Source organism: Hydractinia symbiolongicarpus, chromosome 3 (assembly GCF_029227915.1).
Source record: "Hydractinia symbiolongicarpus strain clone_291-10 chromosome 3, HSymV2.1, whole genome shotgun sequence".
Lineage (NCBI taxonomy): Eukaryota > Metazoa > Cnidaria > Hydrozoa > Anthoathecata > Hydractiniidae > Hydractinia > Hydractinia symbiolongicarpus.
In genome coordinates, this window is record NC_079877.1 from 23,587,326 (window position 1) to 23,605,143 (window position 17,818).

Below are 17,818 nucleotides of genomic sequence, written 5' to 3' on the forward strand. Positions count from 1 at the left end.
GGCAAAAAGTTTTACCTGCATGTTTTGCTTTTAGTGGAAGCAGTTAAAAATGTTGTTTTTGTGGTCCCCTGTACAAGCACTTTTAAACTAGACTTAAATCCTGCAATATCCTTTCTTATTCATCTTTTAAGTGAACAACGAACATTATCACACACATGGTAAAAAAATATTACAAAACAGAATGCTTTACTTTAGGTTCATGATAATTTACATTTAAGAAGGGCGAGGTTTTGAATATTACCTGTGGTATTTGCAACATTGGAAATATCTTAAGCTTTGACGCAACGGCAAGCAAATTAGGAGCGGAATGTGGACATATTTGTTTTCATGCAAGAATACTCAAACGTTTTTAAGACCTGCACGCTTTGCCAGTAGTAGTGTGCATTGTTTGTTTTTTAATCTGGGAACATATTTGAATATATTTGGGGAACTAGACAATCACAGTATAGTCATACTTAAGTTGGAAGCATTTGTTTAGGCTTATGAAACTAAATATTCACAAAGAAGGTAAAAAATTTTACCAGGAAAGTAATAAAACTATTGACAAGGAAGTACAAACACATTTATAACCGTCTGTATGATATAAAGTCGAGTGGAATGTGCACGTGGCATAAGGAATGTCTGCTGCAGTAAAAAAATTATGAAAAAGCATAAAATCAAGATCTGCTATGGACTATTTACTGCTTAGAGAGAACCTGATTCGCCTTACCTTGATCTTCAATTTAAACAGCTGTTGCTTTTTAAACATAAAGCTTATACAATTCTCACCAGGACCTTAAGCATCAAGACGGTTTCAAATTGCTGATCTCAGTATTTTCGTTAATTGCCTCAATCTATAAGGGGGGGGGGGGGGGGGCACTTCTTGCGCTTTTTTGCCAATTTCAGTTAGCTTAAGATTGAGAGAAATTTGGCTTAACCTGAAAAATTTTTTGTGATAATTGGTTATCCTGAAAACACCTTTTGCATAATTTCCAAAAGACCTCTCACGCATTAAAGGCAAGTAAAAGTTAGAAAAAGTAGCCACATTTGAAGGTGTACTGATAGACACATAAAACTTATGATTACTTACTATTAGGAGGAACAAAACATGAATTTCAAACAGAGTTAAATGTAAGAAAGGTAATGACATGCTACACATCCCTAGTATAAACAACATTTATCTTTATTTTCAAATTTTTTGGAGTCTTAAACCCATATGTCATGTGTTGAAATCATTGAATTTTGGTGTTGTTAGAACGTAAGTCTTTCTCGCAATGTTTTTGATCTCTTTTTTCGTTGAGAGACCGTTATGCAATTTTTTTTCATTTTCAAATATTTTAAAGCATCACACTTACTAGGGTAAAAGTCAAGTTTCTTTATATGTGTATATCTGTATAAACACTATACATATGTTTATATCTATAAAAATTGGCGGGAGGGAGGGGGGGGGGGCATGCAACAAATTCAGCCAGGCGGAAATGTGTGCTGAGAGCTTTTCCAAATGTCAAAAGAAGCTATCAACAATATATTTTGTAAAATTTATTAGGTTAGGGAAACAATTGTAGATTGTTCTCAAAACGGATATTGAGTTGTTATTTAGATATAGTACATATTACATTATTTACATGGATTAAAGTTAAAAAAAATATATTAAAATGATAAGCTTTTCCACTTGGACAATACTTAATAGCTAAAATTAATTCACTCATTTCTATGTAACAACTGAAAATATCCAGGTGTGGACGTAGTAATGTGATTAAGTTAGTGCATAAATTTCTCGAGGTTTAAATCATCGCTACAGTGTTGATAACAGCAGAAAAGGGATTATGCTTTAAGGGATAACACTTACCTTCTCTTATTAATGATAATTCAAGGTCAAATTCATCAATGTCACAATATATAAAAAATATGCAGATGCGGTAAAGGACATCTGGATTCATTTATATCATGCAAAAAAAGTTAGAAGGAAACAAGGACTTAGCAATGTTGCTGCTAAATACAACAGCACTAAAGCCTTACAATCCTTTCTTGTGTGAACTTTCGCTAAGAGTACGGCCTCAGGATTGCCACATCTAACTCTAACCTTAATAAACTGATTGCTTATGTTTACATGGATAACAAATAATACCAAATTATCGCTTAAATATTACTAAAGTAATGTTCTGGGCCGTGTGCATGATTCCTAAGAACAAATTATTATGCATTTGAAGATCTGTCCAGCCAGAAAATTAGTCAAAGATAATAATATATAGAACATACTGTATTATTGACGTCACGTGTTAATTCTAAAAACAGTGTATATGTGTGCTTCATTAAATAAAGTTGCAGTAGTGCACGTCAAAGTTTTCGCTATTGAATGTGCTATGATGCCCACGTGACATTTTGCACTAAAATCAAACATTCTATCTAAGACATGACAAGTGCGAAAATGGCGATCCATCATTTTTGCCACCTTTTCCAATGGTCCTATCACTCTTATTCTTTTTATTTTGTTTGTTTACGAGTAAAGTGTTATTATATAAATTTTAGTTCAGCTGAGACGAGCGGAACAGTTTAGTTCCACTGGTTCGGCAACTGTTTTTAATTTCATCAGAATTATGTTTCACTTGATTAAATTTCATTTAAAATATTAAGTAGCTACTAGAAAAAATAGTATTAATTTGTTTATTTTTGTGTCTACCTTTTGTATGAGTAAGATTATTGATTTCTTCCACATTTGGGAAATTTGCATTGAAAAGGAAAAACCCTAACTTATTTTATCATTTTTGTTGCATTTACCCCAAAAAAGGAAGTAAATTATTGTCTTAATAATAATTAATAAATTAAATTAAGTAATAATAATTACCAAATTAAAACTTTTGTTGAAGAGAACTGTATTCCACGCTTTAGCGTTTTTGTTTTTGTTGAGAATTTCACAAAGTGCAGATTTCCTGTAAGAGAATAATGTTGTTGAAAACTTTCAACGGATTCCCAAATCCTTATTGTGAAAGATTTCCTGGGTAAAGACAACATATAACATGGAAAATGAACAAACTTTGTTCACTTGGAGTTTTTTCATAGAAACTGTTCTGTTTTGTCTAAACTTTTGGGACCGTATGCAATTTTGATTTAAAAATTACTCCATGATTAACGTTCGTTAACATTTTTGATTGAACATTTTGGTACAGCGCAACACGGTTCATAACAAAAAAGTCAATTTTGTATTGTCAACCATTTGCTTTCTGCAATTTATATAATTAATTGTAAAATAAAATAAAATGCGACTGAAATGATAGAATTTCTTGATTTAAATTTAATATTTTCCAAACTATGACTTTTTTTTGACTGTTTAGAAGCTTATAGGGGAAGAAAATGCTTAAAATGCGTACAGAACTCATTGTCATTGATTACTGCTCACTTTAGCAAGTCGGCTTTTAAGCCATTTTAAACTAAAATGTCGAAAGTTTTCAACATAAGCACTTAAGATGTACATACTTGGGATACCCTACTTCCCTAATGCTATTACCGGTCTTATAACTGTCGATTTTGTAAAATTCTATTCATCAGATTTTGCAGCTTGCAAGCTGTTGCGTTGTTATGTTATGTTTAATACGTCCTGTTTATTACGTTAATTAAAACAGATTGTTGCGAGCAAAATAAGAACGAAAAAAGCACAGTATGGAACTGTTGAATTGATATTAAACTCGTTATCAGAGCACATGTGCGTGATTGGCGCACTTGCCTACAGTAGCATTTCCATGCACTTAATTAGCCAGGATCTTATATGCGTTATTTTGTATAAAAGTAATAACTCAGAAAATTTTGATATTTCGTGACAACTAATTTGTTACTCTCAAAAGCATAACAACACATTATGTACAAAAACTTTATGAAAGTAACTTAAAGAGTTAATGAGATTTTTTATCTAGCTCCGACAAAAGAAACACTAAGTTTCATACCTGTAAAAATAAAAAACTTGCTAAACGAATTAGCCACTTTCCAAGGTACAGCTAACCACTTTCTCCACAAATTCCAAACAGGACAATATCAATTAAACGGCAAAAATGTGAAATTGACACTTTTAGAGTTTTCTATTTTTCAGAGTGTAAGTGCGTTCTTAATTGACTCTATGAATAAATCGAATGCTTATTAACCCTATTCGGTCAGGGGTTCTTCGAACATACTATGACCGGGGGGGGGGGGGGGGGAAACCGCCCCCCTCAATAACTTTCTATAGGGTTGTTTAAATTGAATCAAACTTGGCACGCTTATAGTTCGTCATAAAAGGAAGGAAATGGCAGACATAAGTTTTTGCTTGCGTCAGCACATTTTCTGTGACGTCATCAGAAGCTAGAAATTTGTTAAAAATGCCACTATCTGCTTAAAATTTAACTACCTTTGTTTCAGAGCGAATTTTTGCATTCCGTTTGAAGTTTCTGAAAACTAAATAAAAGTTATTTAACATATTTCCCGGTTTTTACGTGGATCGCATTAAAAATTGCCAAAAATAGCCCGATTTTCCGATTTTCGGTAAAATCCGACAAAATTGGGAAATCGGATTAATCACGTGTCCAAATTATGCAAAATGATTCTTCTTAACAAAACAAAGTTGTGTTGCAAGTTTCAAGTTCTAAGGATAATCCTAACAGAAGTTATTAAACTCCCCCATTATAAGGATTTCATAGAAATTTGTAGGGGTAGTTTCGAGTAATGGCCAATATCAAAGCCTTTGAAAGGTATAGGACCTAACAATTTGACATGAAGGTGTCTAATAGATAAGTATTGAAACTCAGTAAGTTTCATAGCCATATAACATAGTAATAAGGAGTTATTAAAAAAAACCGCCAGGGGGGGCGCGGAATCGCCCTCCCCCCCCGGACCGAATAGGGTTAAGTTATTTTGTACTGCCGGATATATTTATTTTTCTATTTTAAAGATACAAAACACTTGTGACACTTGGGAAATGCAGAAACTATAATTGGCTTACATTCAGGTGACCTACAAACCAGAACTACTATGACCTAGGAAGGATAGAAATAGAGAAGGAGACATTTTTTAAATTTATATTGTACTAGTGTCGTCCTCTTATGTGATACATTGTGAAATGCGAAAGTTCAGTTCTTGCAAATAATAAATTCGGAATTTGGAACACGGCACGTTCATTGGTTTTTAATAAATAATTAACATCACGCTTTGATTGGTTATTGAATTTTACTTAATCTTCTGCAAACCTGGCCTTATGAATTGCCTTATGAATTAGGGAAAAGTGTTAAGAAGACATCAACAAACACTCTCGCAAATATTTTAGTATTATTGCTGAAAAAAATTTACATATTACTGGTCGATGATGCGCGCCTTCGGTCTTGGAATGTTTTGAGGAATGCACGAAAATTTAACCGTTTGGAACGAAACCCATAAACGATGGTATCAAAAAAGGAGTTGGACATTGTTATTAGGTATACCCAAGGATCTATGAATGCTGCACGAAAATCGGAATCTCGAAAAACATACAAACTAAGATAAGAGTTAATGCCACCTGGTAAAAAGCAAGCCAAATAAACCAACAGTGTCATTAACGCAACGTTCGCGGCTTTTTTATTACGTAGATTGCTTCTACTTTGACCAGTTCGAAGATAAACATGAATTTTCAGCTGGCATATCCCCATGAATATCACAACACTACAACCGTAAGCTATCGCCGTGAGTTTGTAGCTTTCATGGTAAAAGGAGCGATCAACCAAGTAAGAAACAGTTGCAAAAGTAATGTTAACCAACCAACATACAAGCAACAAATTCCCCAGAGTATTTTTTTGTTTTCTTGCCACATATGTCAATGGCTTTGTCACGGCTAAATACAATTCCAAAGTGATTGCGCCTATTGCTGTCATCGACGTAATGCCAAACAGATAGCTTATAAACATTTGAGCCCAAAGAATGTTAGGAGATGATATTTTATTTATATAACCCGTCATTAAAGTTACATACATAGGTAGTGAAACCAAACCAAATATTAGATCAGACATGGAGAGCATAACATACAAGTCACTAAGGAGTGATTTCCCGGTATTTGTCTTTGCCACTGCACATATAAAGAGGATATTTATTCCAATAATAAATAACGAGCCTATTAAGCTAGCACTTGTTGCAGTTATAAGATTTATTTGAGCAATCTCATTTAATACCATCACACCGCCATTCTCCAATGTTACATTTTCCGTAAAATTTCCTGCCATTATTACTGGAATGATTAAAATATCTGTACGTTGGGTGTTTTGAAGTGTCTAATTCGTTTGACTGACCAACTTAAAAGTAAGAATGATAAATCAAATTTTATTAATTTCAAATTAATGAATTTTTTAAAATATTTATTGTTAATAAATTAATTGTAAATTTGTAAAAAGAAAAAAATAATAAATTATTGTAAACACAAACTAATAGCTACATTAAATTAATATGAAATTTACAAAAAACTATTATATCCGACTTTTAGTTTTATTGCTATAAGTATTATTATTTCCATAATAAAATAATCTATGAGATTAAATTTGAAAACAACATGAGGTACGAGTTGGCAAAGGCGACTGGAACACCTGCAAACACATTCTATTTAAATAACAAATTCCACCTACTTTCACAAATTTCGGGTTCTATCAAAGCTTTGAAAATAAATTTTCAGAAAAAATTGTTGTTTTGCTTTATCGATAAGTGTTTCCGCAAATTCCTGCATGAATAGGATCGAAATTCTGCAAATGAACTCCAAAGATGACTCCACTTTTAGTTATTCTTTTTCTTCTCAATCGCGCTACAAAAGAAACTAAATAAAGGGTAGGGTATTCTTCCATTTCGACAAGCTAAGATCGCTTTCATAGCATTTTCAAGTCTATCGACCATGTTCTCGTTCAATGATAAAATTCCTAACGAACTAAATCCCGCTGTCAATTAATATCGCTTTCATAACAATTTCAAGTCTATCGACCATGTTCTCGTTCAATGATAAAATTCCTAACGAACTAAATCCCGCTGTCAATTAAGATCGCCTTCATAGCAATTTCAAGTCTATCGACCATGTTCCCGATTAATGATAAAATTCCTAACGAACTAAATCCCGCTGTCAATTAATATCGCTTTCATAACAATTTCAAGTCTATCGACCATGTTCTCGTTCAATGATAAAATTCCTAACGAACTAAATCCTGCTGTCAATTAAGATCGCTTTCATAGCAATTTCAAGTCTATCGACCATGTTCTCGTTCAATGATAAAATTCCTAACGAACTAAATCCCGCTGTCAATTAATATCGCTTTCATAACAATTTCAAGTCTATCGACCATGTTCTCGTTCAATGATAAAATTCCTAACGAACTAAATCTCGCTGTCAATTAAGATCGCCTTCATAGCAATTTCAAGTCTATCGACCATGTTCCCGATTAATGATAAAATTCCTAACGAACTAAATCCCGCTGTCAATTAAGATCGCTTTCATAACAATTTCAAGTCTATCGACCATGTTTTCGTTTAATGATAAAATTCCTAACGAACTAAATCCTGCTGTCAATTAAGATCGCTTTCATAACAACTTCAAGTCTATCGACCATGTTCTCGTTCAATGATAAAATTCCTAACGCACTAAAGTAAGTAAGTCCAACACCAGGGCCATTAAAAGGCATATTATCACATGCAGCAGGAGATCTGCTTTTGATGATTTTTACTTCTTACACACGGGGGAGAAACAACATTCACCAGAGGTCAAAAAACTTTTTTGTAGTAAAAGTTAATTCCCCATTAACCAATAACATCAGATCAGCTCTTTTATACTTATTTGATAAACCAAAATTATTTATTATTTTATCACACTAATATTGTTTCATTATTTACTCACACTAATATAGTTTCATTTATTTAGAAAATGAGTGCTGTTTTGTTAGAAACGTTGCACAATATAAGTACAAAGTCGAACATTCCGTGTTTTGATATAACGAATTTTATGCAAGATTGTAACCTCGTCCACATTTTTTGGTGACTAATGCTATCGTAGTTATAGTTGGAGGAAGGCTAACAAAATCCTTAACGAACAATATGAAGAATGTTTACGGTGAATAACTACTGATTATGACTCAATTTGTGCGGCTAGTAAATGTAACTAGATTCAGTTCTTTAGATGTTAAGGATGACGGCTCCTGTTGCATGCCTGAATTCCTTACATCGTTTCTATATAAGGTATTATTTGTTCATCTTGGATCTATTTTTATACCAACAGATATCTCTTTAGACATTATGTAGTCCATGGAATTTCAAAAGAAAAACATTCGTAGCCTGTTGATTTTTGGTCGTTATAGGCTGATGCTACAGCTCCTTTCCTCTTGTCAATAATGTAAAAACACGAAAACATGTGTCCAGTTAGAAAGTTAATGTTTGCTACATATTTATAATTTTCTAGTATGTGAAACTCTTCTAACACATCTGTTTTTAAAAACTCAGAGTAAAATTCCTAAATATGTCGGAAAATTTTATCTCATTACAATGCGGACAAAAGGTACGGAAGCTCATGTCTGCCATTTAATGTTGAGCCGTAGAATAAGATTTCTACTGTTCAGTAGTCACAATTCTACTGCGCCGTAGAAGCTGTGCCTACTGCGCAGTAGATGTGTTTTCACTGCGCAGTAATCAACGTTCTACTGCGTAGTAAGGCTGTGTTTACCGCGCAGTAAGCATCAAAGAACAATACTTAGTACACCTACACTTCGCAGTAGAAGTATGTCTACAGCGCAGTAGAAATATGTCTACTGCGCAGTAGAAATATGTGTACTGCGCAGTAGAAATATGTCTACTGCGCAGTAGAAATATGTGTACCGCGCAGTAGAAATATGTCTACAGCGCAGTAGAAATATATCTACCGCGCATTAGAACATGTCCTACTGCGCAGGAGAATTATGAATACTGCACAGTAGAATCACGACTACTGTGCAGTAATCATAGTTCTACTGTGCAGTAGGACATGTTCTACTACGCAGTAGAATTCGGTCTACTGTACAGTTAGACATTGAATACTGCGGAATAGATTATCAACTATTGTGTAGCATAATATGGGTCCTTAAGTTATTTTTTTCACAAAACTTTTCAGTTGTTTCATAGTGAATGTCAAGATTTTCAAAACGCAAGTGCGCATATTTTGTGAAATCTATAGTTTGTTATGTGTTTCCGTTTATCATATCTTAATTTGATCGCTTCTTAGCTTCTTTTAGTTTGACTTTCGTCGTGCTCTTTCATTTCAGAGATGGATATTGAAAGAGACACTTTCTGTTAATTTTATCACCACGTAAATGTATATCACCACAACTTGACGATATGTCACTGCCACGTAACAATATGTGATTGTCATGTAACAAAATATCATCACCACGTAAGAAAAATTTGCTTGAAAAACACAAATGCACACTTGAATTGCATTGTTTGCTATAATTGAAAACACTTTTGACAGTTCTAGCATTCCATACATGAGAACGCTCATTGGATTTCAAACTTTTTTTTAAATAATCTTATATTTTTCTTAGCGTAAACTCACGTTTCAAAAATCCCATAAAAGGACATAAATCAAAGCCCCACACGATGCTGCGCAGTAGTTGAAGTTCTACTGCGCAGCAGAAACTTTCCTACTGCGCTGTGGATCAAATTTTACTGCGCAGTAGATCTGTAACTACAACGCAATAGATTTTTGACTACTGCGCAGTAGAGCTATGGCTAGTGCGCAAGAAAATTGTTTTTACAGCGCAGTGTTGAACTAATATAAACAATTAATTAAATGGTATTTATTTGTCATGTTGAGGTATTAACAGCACTTGTGGTTATAACATCCAATTCAAAGTTATGGCGTTTTTCTGGTAAACAAGACGGAATAGAACCCATTTATTCCAGATGCCGACGAAATGGTTCATGCGACTCACTTAAAGACGATTGTAGAGGAAGACGAAGAAGGCGATAGTAATATTGAGATCGATTAGTATTTGTTTTTCTTTCTTGTAGAAAGATATGTTGTGTTTATTAAATTCGTTGTTTCTATTTTCGCACACTGGATTTTTCATTAATTTGATAAGTCTACCCTCTCCTGAAAGTAAATCGATATAATTCATTGAATTGTTGTCGAAAAATTATTTTAAAGGTCTAATATAATCACAGGATTCGTGCTTTTCTACTTTTGCTTTCTTCTTCCTTAAGATTAATTATAGTCATAACTAAACTGACATTATCAAAAGACTTCTACTTTATTTCAGTTTTTGAGGTATTGTGTTCAGAGCAAAATGAAAGTCACATTGAGCAAGGTCAAATTGGAAATCGAATAAGTAGTCATTAAATCATTGAATCTTTTACTACCAACAACATGTCTGAAATACTTTTTTAACCTTCCTATAGTTCCTCATCTACATATATCAAGAAAGTTTGGGTGAATCAAATATACGAGAACTAAGCAAGGACTTTACTTAACCTACTAGGAAGTAAAAATTAAGCCTTTTGTATCGTACAAATAAAAATAAGACAAAATTGCTTAATTACTCGTTTCTCGGTAGAAATTAAAAAATAGAGAGCATGTATTTCGTGTAGATTAGACAATCAATGGATATTGAAAGAGGCTTATTGTTAAAAAAGATCATTAGCGAAAAACCGCTCACGTACCTCAAAGTGAATAATTAGTGGTGCTTTTATTTAACTTTTAAATTTCCACACATTGGTAGAAAATTTTTTGCTTGCATATAACTGCTGTAACTAAATGACTTCTTGAGTTGTAGACAACTAGTGTCCATACACTGTATCATATGGTTTTCTGGCGAACCTATTGGCTAATCTACACGAAATATTAATGCTTTTGTTTTTTCTGCGGAGAAAAGGGTTATTTTTTTATTTATTTTTAATAAAGTTTATATTATTTCTTATTTCGGTGAGTGACGTCGTTTTTTAGTTATCGTATATTTAACTCGCCGAGAGGCTTGTGAACAATCGAAAACATAAGAAGGCTCCAAAAATATTTCCGACTATTTTCTCGGCGCTGTGCTAACATCGTAGTACAAATTTCATTGATATTGACATTTATTGATATTGACATTATCAAACGCAAAAATAAAGTATAAGTCTTGTGGTAATATCAACTTAGCTATGACTTTTTTTAGTCTTAAAAAAAAATCAAAAAAAGAGGAAAAATCTCCTGTGAATCTATCCCAACTTACAGATAATTTTAAAAATTTTTTTTAAAAAAACAACAATACGTTGAGTGATTGTGGTTTACTTTCAGCTAAGTAGCTAAACAAGGTTTTCATATGTTTAGGACGTAGTAGGAGATTAGAAAACCAATATAGACGTGTTGATGATAGCTAGCTTTAGATATTTTAGCTTAGTATTTTGTTTACATTTAGCTATTTGGTAGCTAGCTAAACTTTTGCATAGTAAAATTTGCAAATTTAGAGAGGCTTAGAAACGACTTTCAATACTTGATTAGAAAAGACTTTCAATACTTGTTTGAAATCAGATTCACAAAAATAAATCCCAAAAATACATATATTTCTTGGGACTTTATGTTCAAAAATTTAGGATAGAATTGCTAAACTTGGAGAAAGGAGGATCTAGTGTCTCTAAGAAATCCCTGAATTTCATAACTACCTTCACCGTGTTAACCGTAACTTTACAAAAAATAGTTCTCGTAAAAAGTATTTCTAAAATTAGTTCGCACAAAAATTAATTCCCTTAAAGTACCCCTTAATAGTTCTGCTCTTTTACATAACAAAATGTTCAGCAGCTTTTGTAATCTATCTAAAACCTAAGATTACTGAATATCCATGAAGCAAGACGTGGACTATTATATGCATCGTAAAAGCTTTGGTCTTTATTATAAGCTTCATTTCTAATTAATTTATAACCCATAATTCCACTAAAGGTTTATCATGATAACAGAGAAGTATATACTTCAAAGCATCCTGTTATAATGTGAAGCTGTCTACACATATCCAGAAAATTATTCTGCGCTTCTCATCTCTTTACTCCTTTGTATTCTTTCCATAGGATTCAGAACGCTACTAAAATTAAAACTCTTTCCACAAACTAGATATGAAATCTAAATAATGAACTATCTTAGTTCAGGAATTAAAATTTCTATCCAGCTAGCTAAACTATAATAAAGTACGATGTAACTTTCATATAAAACAAGCACAACTTTTTTTCCAACCTTTCATCATCATCATCATCATTCTCGGCTTAACGTCTCTTTTCCATGCTATCATGGCTTGGACGGGGTATATTAATGACTCCCTTCCAATCTGCTCTAGACTGTGTAAGCTCTAAACTCAATTCCACTGTATCAAGCCTGTCCTTATAACCTCCTGCCGGTCTGCCTCTAGGCTTTGCCCCAGGAACTATCAAGTCTCTACACTTTCTTACCCAATTATCCTCCTGTATTCTTTCTAGATGATCCAGCCAATTCAATCTTTTTATCTGGATAATATCTTTTATATTTATACATATATACATATACATATATACATATACATATATACATATACATATACATACATATACATTTATATACATACATATACATTTATATATATATATACATATACATTTATATATATATACATTGGATTGGTACTTTTAAAGCTACCTAGCTGTAGCGATATTACATTAATATTAACGTATTTATTGGTAATTCGTTTTGGCAAGATTTTGTGACAACTCTATTTCAATATTTACAAAAAACAAAAAACTAACTGTCTTGGCGACAAACAACAAGTTAGTGCAGTCACAATTCATGCGCTCGGTTGATACAACCTCATTTTCGCATAGCACCATACAATGCCGCTGACACTTTTTCATGACTATCACGAATTATATTGTCCAGGAACAATTCATGTTTATCATGAATTATTAGGACGAGGAGAGGTTGTTAAAATACATAGAGTTCGTAGTTTTAGTTAACCATTGTTAGAAAAGTTTTTTTGTTACGATACTCTGATTGAATACTGCGAAACGGAAGTAAACTATTATGAATTAATTAGCAAGAGTAAATAAATTGAATTATATTTTCATATCTGAGTTTTTGGTCTTAATGCAGATTTATTTTTCAATAAATTTTCAGACGCTTTTGCTGACTTTACACGTGTTAAAAGTTCACTGTATGTTAAATCATCCTTATAATTGTTGGAAATAATCTCGGTTTGTGCTTTGTTTTTGTAAAACAGTCGCTCAGAGAGGAAAAAAAGGTATATCCCACAACACTGTCGCAAGCTGGTCATATGTGACGATGGCTGTTTGTAAAGTTTTCCTTAAATAAAGCTTTATAAAGCCTACCTATCTGTCACACAATTCACCCAAACGCAGGTAAAATGATTTTCTGTTTTGCCTTTTCTAACAAAAAATCCTTTACATGTTTTAACTAACAAAAATGGGCAGTTGTTTTTATATGTGGCGCCAACTTCACAAATGGATTGCTCTGCTTGTAACGCAAGTTAGTACGAAAACATACACATTTAATACTTTTTCTTCTTTTCCGATCTTTGCAAGCAACCCGCGTAGTCTAAACCAGTGTCTAGAAAACTTCTTGCCGCCTGTATTCGAAGTATAATACGTGTCCGTAAGTTCGTTTCCCGCGGTGCTAATGCTTGTCAGTGCAGGAGGATAAATAACAGACGCGTATACCTGTCTGAAGCAGTCCGAAAAAGCGTGGAATTTTATAAATAGATTGTTCTCTTTGAATTCTTCAAAGAAGTGTGGAAGAAAATGAATGCCTCAGAAATCATTAAGCTAACAACACTTGCCATAGAGCTTTAATGTTCTCGGGAATTTCTTCGTTCCAATCTCTTTTATCTTTACATAGGAGCTGGAAGAGAGTTTTGACTCGCCTAATGACAAGTCATCAGTCTGATAAGATCACACAATGATACAGCATGATGCAGCTAGTCACAGTATGTTTTTTGTCATGAGAAATATTTCGCTTTCTTTAAGAACATGTCGTAGTCACACACAAATTCGCCACACTGAATATCCCAGTATATATCCATTACTTTGTTGTCGACAAACGGTTGATTTTTCATTTGTGCTTGAGCAAATGTTGTGTCTTCTTTGTTGTCAACATCACTATGTTCATTATCCTTAATGCAAGATTGTAATGACGGATTGTTAGATTTCTATTTCCTTATGATATCTTGCGCTTTATGGTAATACGTCCCACCTCTTCAAAGCTATAACATCCACTCACGGAATCGTAATCAAGCAAAAGAAACAAACAACTCCCGTAGGCGGATAAATGATTACTCGATCCAAATCATCAAACAAAAGCAACGGACCACCGCGATGTTCTCGAGCTACTTCAATGTTTAAAAAGGCCTGCATTATATCGGATATTGTAAAAATGTTGTTTAATAGACACCAAAAAACATGTCAAATATCTTTGCTTGTAAGTTTCGGACAGCACATAAGCAATTGTTTAACAATGGAGAATTTGCAGCACATCGTGCGTCGCAGACAGCACGAACCATCGTTCCTTATCCTCGTGAATAAATGACAGTCTTTTTAACAATCATTTTAAGCGATATGTTGCAATATCAAAATTGCCTGAAAAGCATGAACCAGCGTCCTATATCCTCTTGAATAAATGACAGTGTAATGCGGCACGTAAAATGTGGACCCAGTTATCCTTGCAGTTTCATCAACAGGCACTTTCTGGATAATACCGTGTTCAGGTAGTAAATAAAAATACCGTTGTACTCCTTTTTTTAACTTTGCAATTGAAATCACTCTTTGCGAGGTTTCCACTCTCGCACATGGCTGAAAACTAAGTTTCTTTTCAGATTCTATACGGCAATGCTTTGCAGGTGTGACTTCTCATGCGTAGTGAGTTAGTATTTCAGGCGATTCTCGCAAGGGTTCTTCCTCGATCGTCAGTTGGCCTTGGCGTCGAAAACATGGCGGACGAAGAAATCAGAAAGTTTGTCGAAGCAGCACTTACGAAGCATCAGATGGCAACTTTAGTAGCTGCTGCTACCGCTGCAGAAACAATTGCCAAAGGCGCGAAAAGAAGGTAGAAGCTACTACAGAAGAACAACGAAACTTACAGTCAACTAATATAAAAGGGCGAGGTAACCATAAACAGATGGAATTTTGCACCATACTGCGTACTACATTAGACAGAGCGCAGGAGAGCATCGCTGAAAATTAAGTTAATGCCACTAAAGAACAGCTTGAAGAAGGTAAAAAGTTAATACGGAAACGTGACAAACTTATAAGGTTAGCGGATAGGGAAGATTGGCAAGCTGTTAACGAGTATGAGAGCGATGATTTAGCCTCTAATTCTGAGGACGAACGCGCCATAAACAGAGCAATAAGAACAGCAAATGCTAAAAAGGAAAAAAACTAAAAATCAAAGTTACGATATAAGCCTGCGGAAACTTGCAGGAGATACTTTAATTATCACAGTCAAAATACTACGTTTGTTCCAAACGTACGAAATCTCACATTTACATGGTGTTACCCGCGATAATGTTGGATTTGTCAAAAGCAAGGACATATTTCGACGCATTGTCCTACCAAAAATCTTTGAACTTACCTAACATCCACAGTAGCGACAGAAGATAGAATTTTTTTGAAAAATTGCAGACAGTTCGATTTGTGTTAAAGCTTTAATGTTAACGTTTATTTTAATTTTCTCGTTGTAGACAGTCAAAATTGGGAATTTGAGTCTGGTAGTACAAATGACATCTCCGTAGCTGGAACTTAAAAAAGAACGAAAAATTTTGGGCAGACGAATTAGAATGTTCTCCATATGTTTTGGGCATCATAAAAAACGGTTATCATTTACCATTTAAAAGAAAGCCGTCAAATGTTTTGGTTGAAAACAACACTTCCAGTTTGAGACACAAAACTATTGTCGAGGACAGTATTGAGGAGCTTCTATTGCAAGGTTGTATCGAGGAAGTCAAAACTATGCCATACTGATGCAACCCGCTCACTGTAGCCGAAGGAAAAAAGTTAAGGCTTGTTTTAGACTTCAGATATGTGAATAATATTATTGAATTTCCGAATTTTAAATACGAAGACCTTGAAGTTGTGTCACAGCATTTAGAGAAGGATTTTTATTTTTCAACCTTCGATCTCAAAAATGGTTATCACCACATAGCATACAAGAACAGGATAGGAAATTTCTTGGTTTTATATGGACATACGACAATTGGTTAACACAGTTTTACCACTTTCTGATTCTGCCATTCGGCCTGGCTAGCACTTGTTATGTATTCACAAACGTTTTGAAACCTTCGATTAAAAAATGGAGAAAAAGAGGTACTAAAATCACATTGTATTTAGACGACGGTAGCTATTCTATGTGCACAATCATATTCTTTAAATAACATTTCAAGCCGGTCTTGTTTAAAACGATCTATGTAATGCAGGATTTATACTTAAGTTTAAAAAGTCGAATTTAGAACCAGCGCAAATTGGAAATTGGCTAGGATTTAATATCGACATAACAAAAACGGAATTTTCCGTATCAAAACAGAAAATTATAAAACTTTTACATCTGCTATCTACTGCTGCTAATTCCAAGTCGGTGAGCGCAAAATAAATTTAAAGAATTGCTGGTTTCTTGATCTCTATGTCAATTGCAATAGGCTCGTTGAATAGTCTCTTTACTAGACAAATGTACGCATTCATTGAGTCCAGAATAAATTGGTACTCCTCGATGGATATAAGTGAACCTCTTAGAAAACAGTTGTTATTTTGGCCAGTAAATTTAGAAAAATCAAACGGATTTAGAATCAGGGCTATTAGTGACGCTAGTAGCAACGGGTATGGCGGTTACATAGTAGAAAGGCTAGATAAAATATTAGCAAGGGGCAGCTTCACTACCCCAGAAAAACAAAAATTTTCTACATACGGAGAATTGTGCCATTGGGAAGGAAACTTGCGAACGAACACGTTAAATGATTTTCGGACAATGTCAACGTCGCCCGAATAATCGAAGTTGGTATCACTAAGGAACATTTGCAAATTTGGCTATTGATATTTGGAATTTTCCTTTGTTCCAAGATAAAATTATTCGCCTCGTGGATCCCTGACCAACAAAACTCTACAGCCGATTTTCTTTCCAAAATTAATGATACAAATAATTGGATCACAGACACAGAGTCATTTCTTTTCATACAAAAAGATTTCGCAAAACTTACAGTAGATCGATGTGCTGACGACCTAAACAAAAAGTATGATAGGTTCAATTCAAAGTATTTTTGTTTCGGCTCAGAAAGTGTTAACGCAATTTCTTGCGATTGGTCAAGAGAATTTAATTGGTTTTGTCAACCTATTATTATGGTTTGTTATACTTTAAAACACGCGAAATTTTGCAGAGCTGATGGTGTATTATTGGTCCATTTGTGGACATCGTCTTTTTATTGGCCATCGTTATCTTCCGACGGGGAATTCTTTGATTCGTTTGTAAAGTCGTTTATACTACTGGACTCATTTTTCATTAATAACACAGGTTGTAAATCTGTTTTTAACGGTTTTGCTATTTTTTTTATGCAATGGCAATGTTACTTCGATTCCCATTAGATATCATGAACAAACTTAATTATAGCGATCAATTGACTGTTTTCAGGACAATGCCACACCGGGCATCATGAGTCATCAAAACTTATATTGTTTTGGATACCTCGCCGCACAGGGCTTGGGTAAAACTTGATGAAAGAATTATTTCGATATCTCGCCGCACAGAGCTTGAGGATAAAAATGAGAGATTTGTTTGTTATCTCAACACACAGGGATTGAGCAGTGAAATGTTTATGATATCTCGCTGCACAGTGCTTGAGAAGTGGAATTTATATGATATATA

At 33.9% G+C, this 17,818-nt stretch overlaps 1 protein-coding gene across 1 annotated transcript; it reads right to left on the minus strand.

Moving 5' to 3' along the window:
* Positions 1 to 5,285: 5,285 nt before the first annotated feature.
* Positions 5,286 to 6,191, minus strand: LOC130636964 (mas-related G-protein coupled receptor member X2-like). Its single transcript, XM_057446817.1, has one exon. It carries the CDS (start codon positions 6,189 to 6,191, stop codon positions 5,286 to 5,288), a length of 906 nt encoding a protein of 301 aa, XP_057302800.1.
* Positions 6,192 to 17,818: the final 11,627 nt, after the last annotated feature.